Source organism: Nelusetta ayraudi, unplaced genomic scaffold, assembly GCF_046127955.1.
Source record: "Nelusetta ayraudi isolate G7.1 ecotype Tasmania unplaced genomic scaffold, CSIRO-AGI_Nayr_v1 ptg000135l, whole genome shotgun sequence".
NCBI classification, from domain to species: Eukaryota; Metazoa; Chordata; class Actinopteri; order Tetraodontiformes; family Monacanthidae; genus Nelusetta; species Nelusetta ayraudi.
This window is the reverse complement of record NW_027466185.1, coordinates 22601121-22614665: the sequence shown is the minus strand read 5'-3', so window position 1 is coordinate 22614665 and position 13545 is coordinate 22601121. Positions and strand designations below refer to the sequence as shown.

The following is a 13545-nucleotide window of genomic DNA, read 5'->3' as shown; positions in this document are numbered from 1 at the left end:
CAGGAAGGGGGAATTGCCACAGCGCCGTTTATCTGTTGTTCAATGAGGCGTCCCGCCAGAATGGTCGGATCCGCTACATTCTTCCCTCTCTTAACTATATGCGATAATGACAGTGCCTCGTTCGTGACACTTCGTCCATCGGCGGAGGGCGACGCCAGTCCCCCAGAGCGTCATTAGCCGACCCGGGCATCTCGTTAAATCCCCCCCCCCCCCCCCGTAGCACCGGGAGCCGTGAGGTCGCTCTCGGGATAAAGATCAAGCGCTCACGTCATTTCTCGGTGTTTTTGCTCCGTTGCAAATCGTGGTGGATTACATCCCGCTAGGACATAATCACATATTCTGGAACCACCGTCGATCTCGCTCGTGCCCCGTTGCACTGGATACTACATCTGTTGGGGATTAGTCGCTGAGGTCCCAACCCCCTAAGCCAGGCCTACTTTGGCCCTCTTCCACTTTATCTCTTGTCTCCGTCCGCCTTCCATGAGCCAAACACACTGGCCCGCCTCCATTCCACACGCTGCTCTGGTGATATCAGCAATAAACGCTTTCCGGATCTGCTCCAGATACTTTGCTTGTTTTCCCAAGACTCGTGTGGAAAAAAGCAAGTGATGTCATTAACTCAGACTTCATTCCAGTCTCCCCCCCCCCCAAAAAAAAAAAACTTGCTCCAATCTTTTGAGGCCATCTGGATTTCCTCTCTGAACTTTCATGCCGTGCCTCTATAGGATTCACTTGCCAGATTCCAAGGAAGCATTAGTTCCCTTTCTTTGACTGCACCGATTTCCATGTGCAGCAGTCAAATTCCCCGATAGTCTTTTGAGGAATAGTTCAGAATTTGAGGCGAACCACATCCCTGGCTCATTGGAGAAGTTGGGTTTGAAGCGAAGACCTGTTACAAGTCTGTACGTTGAATTTAATGGTGTATGATGAGAAGCTGAGAGCACGGCCGGCATAAATTCTGATTGTTGGGAAATCAATGAAGGACCAGATTTATTTATTTTAGGACCATTCCAGGCTGGCTGTTAAGCTAATGTAAATGCACTGACTGTTTTATTATTGAAAATGATGCCTTTCCATTACTCCTAGAATTGCGCAAAACCTAATTATCACAATAAAAAACTGGTGACGGAAACGGCTCAACTCTGAAAAACCTCTCAAATATGGCTGAAAGGTTTTTACGCTCTCGTGAGGAGGTTTTTCAGACGTATCGATATTGAGGTATATCGCAAAAGTGTCATGGAAACACTTTTTTTTTTGCATTTACACGTCAGCGGATGTGACGAACGGGGTCACGTCGAAAATGGTGCGTTATGTTTGGACGGAGCAGGAGGCGGAACCATTCTTGACAGCAAGCAACATCGAAATGCAGATTTATCGCAAAATGTTTTATTCCTCCGTCCTCCTCAACGTGGAGTCTCGGGTGACGAGATTCTACGAGAATTACGGCTCGTGCGCTTCACACCATTCAATGGAAACACCTGCAAATCGCAATTGTACTTGGTGGAAATTTTAGAAATATCGCTTTTATTTTGCGAAACACTGTGATGGAAACGCAGCTATTGAAGCAGAATGCCGGTAGATTCACAAATCAGAGGCTTGTGTTTGCGATGTTGCGATTAATCACCTCGTTATTAAAACACCATGTAACGCAACAAGTACCGAAACACTGAGCAGGTGGACATGTTTATTCAGAAGCTTGCAGGGGGTCGAGTGAAGTTCACATGCGAAGGTCGCACTGCATTTCGAAGTACATTCTGAAATGTCATCCGAAAGCTGAATGGGCCGAACCTTTTGCGCAAAGTGGATCCCATTGACAGGGAAGGTTAAAGGGGAAACGTGATTTTTTTTTTATTTTTCTTTTTGGTTTTGTGTGTGTGTTAAATAACATCTCTCCACCTGCAGGCACCAGTGCCAGTTACAGAGGACATGCAGAGGAACCAGATGACAAGTACAACCAGCGCGCCAGGGTCACCACAGGAGGCTATCGAGGTCCGCACGGAGAACCTCTTCCAGAGGACGGAAGTGTTGGCAGGTACGACCCCCCCCCCCCCCACCTGCTCATGACGGCGCACGCTCATCCTCTTTACCTCCAGAAGAACATAGGCTCATTTATATTTGCACACATGCAGTCTCCCTCCCTCTGCCTCATCCACTTCCAAAAATAATACATTTTTTTAATAAACTCCTTTTCATTCCCTCTGTGGGACCCTGTAGAGTTCACAGCATTGTGTGTGTGTGTGTGTGTGTGTGTGTGTGTGTGTGTGTGTGTGTGTGTGTGTGTGTGTGTGTGTGTGTGTGTTTGTTTGTGCGCTCGCGTTTGCGTGGCGCTCTTTGAAAACATTAAAGGGGACAGAGAGGAAATTACATTTTTTCGAAAAACTCTCTGCTCTCTCTGATGGCGCCTCACTCCCCCCCCCCCCCAGCCCCCCCCACTCCCCCCGGCGTGTCTGAGGCGAGCGAGTTGATTGGCACCTCGCTCGCGCTCTGTTGTCTTATCCATCTGGTGTTGGCAAATGGCAGGAACGGCATCAAAAAAGGGACAAATCAGGACAGCCGCCGTCAGAAGACGAACTCAGCCCGAGGAGTCTCGCTCTATTTAAAGTCTCGCTCCCTCTTTGGCTCCTCGTTCTTGTGAACACAGAGTTCTCGGGTGAGGCCGCGAGTAGGCGAATAACAGAAAAAAAAAAAGAAAAAGCTGAACACATCCGATACAAATGTAATGTCCCCCCGGGGACTGAAAGAAATCGTCCTATCTTCTGTATCATAACCGTTAGGTTTCATCTCCCTGATGGCTTCTGTGAAAATAATTGCCCATCATTTAATTTTCATTTTATTCCCACTGCGCTGCCTGGCCGGTCCGCCGGCGGACGGATGGATTCCAGGCCCGATGTTCAACCTTTTGGGGGGGGGGGGGGGGGGGGGGGGCAGCAGGTTTAAAATCCTAAGTGGAGCAGAGGGCACGCTGCAGCAGCGGTGGGGACGGAGACCTTAAAGAGATTAGAAAGCTATAAGGAACCTCGTACAGGAATAATTGGCAAGAAGAGTGAAATAAGCCCGTGCAGCGGGTTAGGCGCATTAGTTAGGAATGGGGTGGGTGGTGGGAGTGGGGATGGGTGGGGGAGGGGTCAAAGCTCACCATGCAGCCCGAGTGTATTTTTATTCCGCGGCCCCCTCGAGGTTACGCCACTTCACCGCTCTCGGCCCTGCTGACTTATAATGTGTCCATTAGCGTCAGTTAAACCTGCGCCAGGCCATCCTTCACGCAGGTCCCCCGGATCGTTTACTCGTGGAAATGGTCCAACCAAGTGTGTGTGTGTGTGTGTGTGTTGTGCATCAGTTTAGTACAGACTTTTGACAGTCAAAGAATAAAAAATGCTTCTAGGATGTCGGATCCAACGTCCAACTGCTTGCAAATGTTGCCGTTGAACCGGTGGCGTTGCATTGATTTCACACAATATAAAGAACCATCAGTCAAGCCGCGAGGAAAGAACTCCGGGCGGAAAACTGAACTGGAGTTTGCACACAGTGGAAGCGGAACAGTTTTCAAAGGAAGGCCTCCTTTTATGACTCCAGATGAGAGCAGCAGCAATAACAAGAACCTCGTGCCGGGATCCAGCCTCTGTTCACATTAATTACATTGTGTTATATCATGCAGTCATGCGTGAATTGTGTAATTACTCCGGGACCCGGGCAACCCTTTCGCCCAAAACATGTCGATGCAACTGTCGCGGGAAGCCAAAAACCGTAAATGATATTAAAATCCCATTCATAACCCAGTCTCATGTTTCCTCAGGAAGGAAAAAAAAATCACAAGACTGCTGAAAAAAGATGAGTCAGAGATTGGTCAATTTGTCCCACCGACACGACTTTTGAACCACGGACTTCCTGCCAGCTGGAACGCCACCGCCACTCGCTCTTGTTCCTGGTTACGTCGTGTAAAAGCCGTCCGCTGAGATCAATCAGCCAGCCAAGAAATCAAATTCCACCCCGAGCCTCATTGGAACGACTCCTCGTTTGTTTTGTCCGTATTGGATTCGTTCATTCGCCAGCCGAGGGTCGGAAATGAAAAGGTGCGCCGAAGCCTCCGGGGCTTGGACTGTAGCTCGGGAGGTAGAGCGGCTTGTCCAGTGACTTACAAGGTCGGCGGTTCAAATCCCGCTCCATCCCAGTCTGCCGTTGTGCCCCTGGGCAAGGCACCTAACCCACGTTGCCCCGGACGAACGTGAGGGAGTGTTGGGCGGTTGGTGGTCGGAGGGGCCGTTTTGGCACGGGTTGGCTGCCACTTGTAGCTCCATGTATAGCTGTGGCCACACATGGAGCTTGCCACCACTGGTGTGATCGTGGTGTGAATGAATGATGTATTTATTCATCAGGAGCTGGGTGAAGAAAGTAGGCCTGGGCGATATGGCAATTTTTTTTTATCACATGTTTTCTGATATTGCTCGATGTCGATAATTATCACGATATGATTTCTTTTTTTTTTCTTTTCTTTTTTTTTTTATCAATAATAGTTTTAATATTAGTATATTCTCCTTGGACCGCAAAGAAACCAGAAACATTATTTTTGATATATTTATTGTTAGAATGTATGGCAATACAAAACATTCAACAACAACCCGACAGAACCAAGACATTTGTATTATTTTTTTACATCTTAGATGTACTGAAATAAAATAACTTGAGGATTATGTGTCTTGTTTTTAACATCTCTCAAACATTTTAGAGGTAGTGTACTGAACTGATTAAATAAAATAAAAACAAAAATAAAAAGAGGTACAGACAGACAGTACAATATTGCACGTCACTGCTCTGGTTATGTTTCTGTACTGCGTCGATTTTTTTTTTTTTTTTTTTTTCCCCTTGTACGGGGTAGCTGCGTTAAAGGCTGACTGTATTGTTGTTTGACGAGCAACTGTTTGCTTAGCACTGTCGCTAGCTAGGCTACTGCTAGTGCTAGCGAGAGTATCACGCAGCACACTCCCCCTGGGCTCTTGCAGCAGTGCGTTGTTTTTAGCATTACCTGCGTGGGAGGCTAGCATGAAAACGTAAACTGGCTTTCATACCATTCTTTATCGTGGTACTTCTTGAGATATTGAAAGACGTTTGTGGTGTTTCCCGTTTTGCTTGGGACTGTTCTCCGACATAATTTGCACTTAGCGTTAGCCTGTACTTTGTCGGACCTGAGGTAGCCGAACCAATTCCAAATCACCGAACTGGTATTGCCTTTCTTCGCCACTATTTCATCCTGCTGGACGTTTTCAGATTCCTCCTCAGCCTCGGTGTCAGGGGTACAGTTCTCAGGCACATTTTGAACAGTTTCTTCACTTCCCTCGACTTCTGCTCCTCGCTACTCATTTCTTCGTGTTCCTATAACTAGCTTTAGCGGACGGCTGTGTGTGTCTCCCATCTGAGTTGTTGCGAGCGAGAGGAGGCGGGTGGAGGGAAGGAGGCACGCCGTTGTTTCTCTGCTGGGATTGGCTGTTCATTTAGCACGCGCTTGTTTCTCTCCTGTGGGGTTGGTTGGGTTATCGAAATAACAGCTCATGCGTTTGTCATCGTAATCGTGGAGTTTTTAATCGCGATTATTATCGTAATCGATTTATCGCCCAAGCCTAGAAGAAAGCTTATCACAGCTGCTCCTTTCTTGAAACAACTGCTCAGATGAGTTGCCATCATCAAAAACAAACAAAACGCAACAAATCCAAAGTCTATAAATAGTTATTTCATCACATGCTGTCATGTAACTCTCCAAATATCTGCTTATGCATTTGTTTAAGCTGAAAGACATTTTGTACAGGTCGTCTGTTTCCATGTTTTAACACCAACAGCAGAGATACGCACTTGTTTTAAAGTAGCCCTTGAAATTTGAGGTTTGAAATTAAGTTTCCCTCTCTAATTGTCACCCAGTGATGCGAAAACAAATAACCTCCGCAAATTTGCGGGCAACGGTCCATTGTTTGCTCTAAACACGACTAAACACGTCCCTAATTCGGCCATCTCTTTGAATTTCAAGCGTCCTGATTTCACCAACTGCTCATTTGTTTGGTGCCTGAACTCAACATTGTACATTATCCGTATTGCTCTGTTCTGTGATAAAAGCGCAATTCACATTGAATGGAATGGGTTCAAAGTAAATAGCTTTGAGTGCCTAGACAAGCGCTATATAAATCCAATCCATTATTATGATTATTTGTTTTTCCGTCTTGCCAAAGTAACCAAGCCCAAGTTTGAAAATAAATAAAATAAAGATCATAAATGGGGTTTGGATTTATCCCTGTGCTTTGTCTCCCTCTCGCCTCAGCTGTCATCGCGGGCGGCGTCATCGGCTTCCTGTTCGCCATCTTCCTCATCCTCCTGCTGGTCTACCGCATGAGGAAGAAGGACGAGGGCAGCTACGACCTGGGCGAGAGGAAACCCTCCGGCGCCGCCTACCAGAAGGCCCCCACCAAGGAGTTTTACGCATAAAGACGCCCACCCAGCCCCTCCCCCTCCCCCACACTACACCCCACCCACCCGCCAACCCACACGCATCGGTTACGTCAAAACGAGAATCGGCTTGTCGGAGAAGCGTCTTGTTGCCCCCCCCCCCCGCCCGGCGGAGAGCCGGCCCGCTAAGCCGACGCCGCAACAAACGACAACGAGTTCAAGCCGACTTTAAGGAAAAAAAAAAAAAAAAAAATAGCGTAAAGGAAAAAAAAGCTTTTGCATAGATTATTGTAATTAAGACCTTTTCTCTTTCTCTTCTTTTTTTTTTTTTTTTTTTAATGAAAACCGAGCATTTTTCCGCATTTTATGGCAAATCTCAGTGTATTTAAACATTTTGTGTATTATTTGATAAGGCTAAAAAAAAAAAAAGTTAAAAAAATTACAAAAAAACACACACACACACACACACAAACACTCAGAAACAACGGGATCCGTGAAAGAGTCGACTCGCATCACCAGGAGCTGTTCCTTAGCCGCTGACTACTCTTAACCGTAGCAGTACGTTATTTGTAAAGAGAAAAAAAAGCAACAGTGGAAATAATTGAGGATAATTATTCTGTACCGATCCTGCTTTCGTTTGTCTTCTTTATTTTATTTTATTTTTTTTTTCTCGTCCTAGCATGTCTGATGTTGATCTCTTAAGGTTGTATAACATTAATTTATCTTTTCTCCGATGTTTAAAAAGAAAAAAAAAAATGCCTTGGTAGTTTTGATGAGGCTCTCCGGTCTTCACGTTAACGCTATGTTCAACGGTCAACGTAAACGGTCTCACTTCAGGTTACAATGTTTATCCTTTTTTTTTTTTTTTTTTTCCTTCGCCCTTGCGTCTCTTTTCTTCGTTTCGGTCTCGTCCCGTTCGTTCCGTCTCTTTTTTCCGTGTTCGCCGTCTCTCTCTCTCTCTCTCTCCCTTTCTCTCCTTCTCTCTCTGTCATTGTTATATGGCAGCGGTTGTGATCTCCACAGAGACACGGAATAACCGAGCGCGTCGGAGCTCGACTGATCTCGCAACCTCTTGCTTTTCACTCCGCGTCTTCGTGGAACTTCTTTCCCGCTTTAAAATATTTCTCGTTCACGTTTGCACAAGGACGACACTCACTCCCCGCTGCTTTCGTGCGGCTCTTTTCTTTTCTTTTTTTTTTTTTTTTTACCCTTTTTTGCTATTAATCCATCCTCCCTTCCTTCCCTCCTCCCCCTCCGCGGTTGGAGGTTGGTGTTTGGCACCCAACTCTACCCCTCCGTCTCCCCCACTCTCCTCCCTTCCTCCTCTATTTGCCCCGGACCTCCGTCTCTCTCTCTCCCACCCTTCTGTTTTTAATCCCATTGGAACTCTGTGGAGCTCTTTCCACTTTGTCAGCTGCCCTCCTCTCCAAACAAACGGCTCCTTTTCAGCTGCGTGGACGGAGCCACCCGGGCAGCCCGGTGGTTTTTGTCCTCCCCAGCGCTAATGCTAATGCTAATAATGTTCCTCTTGGCTCCTCCCGGCTGCTATTGGCTGAGCCCTACCCCACCCCTTCGTGCAGGGCACACACCTCTGCAGCTACCTCCATCTTGAGACCTGGATTCTCTCTGAGAAGCAAGGGAATAAAAATCAAATCGATGATCTCCAGATCGGGGCGGAGATGTCTGAGAAGCGCCTGCTGAGGGGTGGAAGTCGTTCCGCGTTTTGAAAGCGTTTCCCACCGCGACGCCACATCAACCCCCCGCGCCCCTCCCCCCTACTGGTCAACGGCGAGCAGCTGCGTCCAATCGGGACGCAGGTTTTACGGTCACGTGGCGGGAAAACAAACTTGTAACAAAGTCCTCCATTCTTCTTTCCTCTCCTTTTCTCTCCTCTCTTGTCGGGAGGCATTGGTGTGTTTTTGTGTCGCCAGCGTGTGAAGATGCCTTTGTTTCTCAGCTGTACAGTCGTGTGACGTAGACGCGGTAGTAGACGCTGTCGCCACATCGTCGAAGCTCCTTAGACCCCGCCCGCACCGAGCTGTTCCCCCTCTCCCCCCCCCCTCGTCCTCACTTCCTCACGTTCCTCCGTCGTCCTCTCTCGTCATTGGACTAAAGGTACTGAACTGTAACGAGAAAAAAAAAAAAAAAAAACGTAACAAAAAAAAAGAATGACAAAAAAAAAAAAAATCCCAAAGACTCACAGTGTTTCTTCTGGTCCCAGCCCCCAGTACGGCCACACCATGTTGTCCCCTCGCCCTCTTCTTTCATCACTCGTTTCTTTTTCTCCCCCCCCCCCCCTCTCTCTCTGTCTCTCTTTCTCTAGCGGAGAACTGACCTTATAAGTCCAAGTTGCTTATTAGCATATTAAAAAAAAATATCTATAAATATATATAAATGTATATTCACAAATGTTTTAAACCATCAAAGTGCCTACCATTTGGAAAACGTACGCGCTCGAGCCGAGCACATGGCAGGTGTGTGTACACGCAGGAGGGGCGTAAACGACTCGACTGGCATTCTGTGAGCATGGATGACTGTAAACGGTTACTTTTTTTTCTAGTCTTACAACAAAAAAAAAAAGCTGACAGTATTGTACCTATAAGTTGAAACAACACTACTGAATAAACATTGTGGCCTAATATTAACTGGTTTCTGGTGTCTTCTTTCTTTAAATCGAAGCTGCGCACTCTGGGTTCTGCTAGCTGGCTGGTCACCACCACCGAGGGGGCAAAAGCATTCACATTGTGTACTTCAGTGACAGTCCTGATACTCGTGTTGAAAAAAAAAAAAACTCTGGTAAAAGTACCAATTCAACCCCTTTATTCAAGTAAAAGTAAGAAAGTACAGGTTTTTAAACGTACTTAAGTAAAAACCAAACCTTTTTGTCAACTAATGAAACATATGTTATTTGTATACATGTTTACAATTAAACTAGAATAACCAATGTTTTTTTCTACATGTTTATTTTTCTCTGTCCAAACATTTTTCATTATTATTAATTTCCCTCTAAAATATCACTCACTTTTATTATTGAACTACACTAAAAATTCATCAGAAAAAACAAATATTAAAGTAAAATACAGAGACCTGGAAAAATCGACTTAATTACAGTCACAAACTACTGTATTTGTTACTTCCCACCTCTGCCACTGAGTGGAGAACAACCAGTAGGATGACTGCGAAGATTTTGGCAGAGCTGAATCACAGACACTCGATCGAGTGCTACAGGGCTACAATGTTTAGCAAACTAAAAAAAAAAAAAATGCTTATCATTCATTTTACTGCAGCATTTTGCCTTGTGCTTTGCCCCTCTCGGATAACCGCAAATTGATTATTGTGTCACCTCGAGCTGCTGGACACACTTGAGTATTTTTCGGGGAGGTCTTCACTGGCTGGGTTGCGATAAGTTTTTAATCTGTTTTCAGACAAAAGGCATCAGTTGGAGAAAAATGAGGGGGCCGAGTCAGATTAGAGATGGTGGGAGGCTGGAAAGCTTTTCGCTCTTGTGCTTTCCTGACTTGTTGGAAACAAGCGGTATAAATAATAATGCCAGATCTCATTAACTTTAATGCAAAAGTCCGGAGACGCTTATGTAAGTAATTGCACGTAGGAAGCGTTAGTGGATTAAAAAAACAAAACAAAAAAAAAAACTTCCATCCACACGTGGAGCCTCTCCAAGACTCGCTGAGCCAAGTCCATTTGGTTTTGAAAGTCTGCCGGGGAGGAAGAGTGTAAACACGAGATGAACCGCTCGTATAACTTGTGACGGTGAGGATGCCATTTGACTGAATTTCAAGGGGAATTCTAACCAGCCAGAGAAACAGAACGCGAAGCTAAATCTGAGAACTTAAAGGAGCAGGAATGTGAGTCACACCTAGTTTGGTCTTCGCCTCTGTTTAAACAGGATAAATAGTTTGCCGCTTACGTACATTTGGCGAGGTGGTCTCGATTCAAAGACTCAAACGCAGCCTTCATTTCCTCAGTTAGAAGACTGCGCCACATGGACCTTTTTATTCTCTGGCATATCCCAAAATGCACTGCGACCGGGTCGCTATGTGTAGGCTTTGTTTGGGACGGGGACCGTTAATAGCACAGCAAGACATCTCCTGCTAGCTGTTTAATAGCGTTCAGCTCCAGCTTTCACTGTGTCTACGAGGGGAAAAGCCCTTGTAGACGGCGTCGGCCAGTTTGTCTAAAGGCTCCCACAACTCGGGTTGGAGTACTCAAGATTGGTCTTGGTCTCAAGACCACTTTTTAAGGGTCTCAGCCTCGTCTCGGACTCAGAGGCATTTTTACCCGGCCTTGTCTCGGTCTCGGACTGGACAGACTCGGGATTTTTGATCAAGACTGGTCAAGATCAGCCAACAACTCTACAATGACACAATAATAACAGGGGGAAAAAATCCAGCTGCTGCTGTTTTACGCTCTGTTTGTCACACCCAGAGTTACACAGCCCCTTATTCCTAGTTCATTTTTTTTGTTAATTTTATGAAGCGAAGTTGTTTTTTTTGAAAATTGTTCAAAATCGTTTGCAAAGCAGCAAAATGTTGAAGAAAATTATTAAAAGATACCTTGCTGAAAAGAGATGTTGTTGTTTGATTTAGAAGTAAACTTGAATTTAAAAAAGATACTGATCATTTCTTTTTTCCTGTTTTGTTGTTATTTTTCTGATATATAAAGTCGTGGTCTTGTCTCGATCTCGATACTCTCTAGTCTAGAAAATGTATTTTTCTTGGTTGGTGCGGTCGAGACGACAACACTGCCAACAACAAAACATCCACTCGAGATTGCTATGTTTTCCCAGTGCTAACTGTTGCGCTTCCCAAGCATCACATTCTCGTGTAATTCCACAGTTGGGACAAGCTAACACTCCCTGGTTTCACCCAGCTCCCACTGTGCATGCTAAACTAAGCTAATCACACGCCTCCTCCTTGTCCTTACCGACCCGATTCTAAGGGGGAAAAAACACATTTCATACCTAAAAACGCGCCAGAGCAGTCAGTTAACTCGACTATTAATTAGCGTGTCAGACGCTCTGTCCTGTTGTGATTACAGTTTGTGTTCAAGTTTGGGGCTCTAACCTCCCACATGCCCCCATTTCATTATGAATGCATCAAAGCAGACGTCTCCTGGGATTCATTACCAAATGTTTTTTTTTTTTTTTTCTTCTTTTTTGCACGGCCGTGCAAACTTGAGAGCAGACGCCTCGCTTCACGGCTCATTAACGACTTCAAAAAAAAAAAACAACCTCCACAAAGTGCTCGTTTGGCTAATGATTCATAGGTAAAGCTCCCTTTCCACGGCTAACCCGCTGCTGCCCACCAGACGGGGGCGTGTCCGTGTTTATAAATAGAGTGCACTTTTGAAAAAAAAAAAAAAAAAAAAATAGGTCTCTCTTTAATACTCGGCGGAACATTCGCTCTCTTCACGTTACTTAAAGTCAAAGGGGGCAGGGGATTATAAATGTGCAGATGAGTAATCTTTATGTGGTAATGTGCGCCACCCTATCATTTTAGTGCCCTAATCTGGCCCTGTTACACGAGGGCGGGGGGATTAGAGTAACTGCAGGGATTAATCTTGTGCAGGATTGCACACGCTGAGTGGCTCGCATGAAGCCCCGACAAAACTCTCACGAGGGGGGTTGCCGACCCCCCCCCCCCCCCCCCCCCACTCCCCCACCGACTCCCATTAAACTGGTTTCATTATCGCATAAACCCACATCATCGCTCCTTCCAAGCGACGTTGGTGTCACGGACGTGCTAATCCCTCTGAAGAGCCGAGGCCGTAAAACGCTAAGAAACGGGTGGGACATCTGCTCTTCTCTGACATCTGGCCTGACTCGTGAATTCACAGGCCGCCTCGTCACGGCGCTCAAAGCTCTCGCACGGTGTCACCTTTAAAGGGAAATGCAGGATGTTGGTTTCGACCATTTACGACCGACAGCTTTGTCTGTGCAAACTGGTGACATTCGAAGCTATTTAACCATTCTAAGAGTTTTGTGGATGGAGTGAATTCCACCCTTTTGTGACCAATAGGATTTTTTGCTAATGTTAATGAGAGACGAACGATGCGGAACGGTGTTGACTCAAAAGGGTGACGTGCGTTATCACTGTTTTTAGCAAAGAAATACCTGCACCACTGCTATATTGAAATAATTTCAAACACTTTCTTTCTGTTTTTTCCTTGATTGTATTATTTTTCTTGTTCTGCAGCTCTGGCCAAGACTGACACAAGCCCAATGTGTTAGTAGAAGGAAGAAAAATAAATGTTTTATATTATTCCAACTAATTGACAGTAAGTTATCCAGGAGAAGGGAGGAACCGTAAAAAAGGGACATTGTTGGTATTGTAAGTATCCACCTTCTCCACACGCCGCTAGTTTTTGCTTCACGTCGAAGGTTCTCGTCAAACTGGACCGCAGCCTCTTTAGGACACTTGGATTGCTCCACCAAAGCCTGGATAAAAGCAGTAGCGATACATGCTCTGTTGCTTTCCCTCTCTATGTCAATACTTTTTTATTGTTGGCTGCCACAGGCATCCATTGAGAGAAACTCTTTCCCTGCTGTGAAACTCCATAATGGTTATGTGGATGCGAACTCCAGAGGCACAATCGACCCAGCGCTGAGTCATAAAAGGATGCATCAAATTTGGGTGACCAAGTCTTTCATGGCGGGGGGAAAGGAGCGGAACGTGCACGGGTTGGCGCGCGCTACAACAGTGTGCTGCCACATTAGCACGCTTAACTCCCAGCTCCATTATGTGTACAGTCAGTCGTCTCCAGTTCCTAACCTGAGGGGAGATGGATCAATGGGGAAGACTGAATGCCACCGCAGGGTCTCCATATGTTGTTTTAAGTGAACGCCTGCCTGCCTCTCTGCTCCATTCTGAAGAATCAGGTCAGTGTGTTTTCATAACGGTGCGCGATATTTTAGCCTGAGGCAGTTTGCACAAGAAACGCAGCCAGAATAGGAACCCGAACCGAGAGGGTGGGTGGGTGTCGTAGCCAGGAACCAATGGGAGAAGCCGCTCATGTTAAAGCTGACGCTGTCCCCAAATTTCCCCCAATCTGACTGCAGCACTGTGTGGCTACACTGCATGACTTTGCCCTTTTCAGTCCTCC

At 45.9% G+C, this 13545-nt stretch overlaps 1 protein-coding gene across 1 annotated transcript in view; it reads left to right on the top strand.

The window, feature by feature from the left end:
* The window catches only part of sdc2 (syndecan 2), a 43080-nt gene extending 35618 nt beyond the window's left edge, over positions 1-7462 (top strand). Inside the window, exons 4-5 of the mRNA XM_076011706.1 lie at positions 1903-2032; positions 6302-7462. Of these exons, the coding sequence (XP_075867821.1) occupies positions 1903-2032; positions 6302-6465 (294 nt within the window). The 3' untranslated portion in view covers positions 6466-7462. The remainder of the gene's footprint in view (positions 1-1902; positions 2033-6301) is intronic.
* The last annotated feature ends 6083 nt before the right edge of the window (positions 7463-13545 follow it).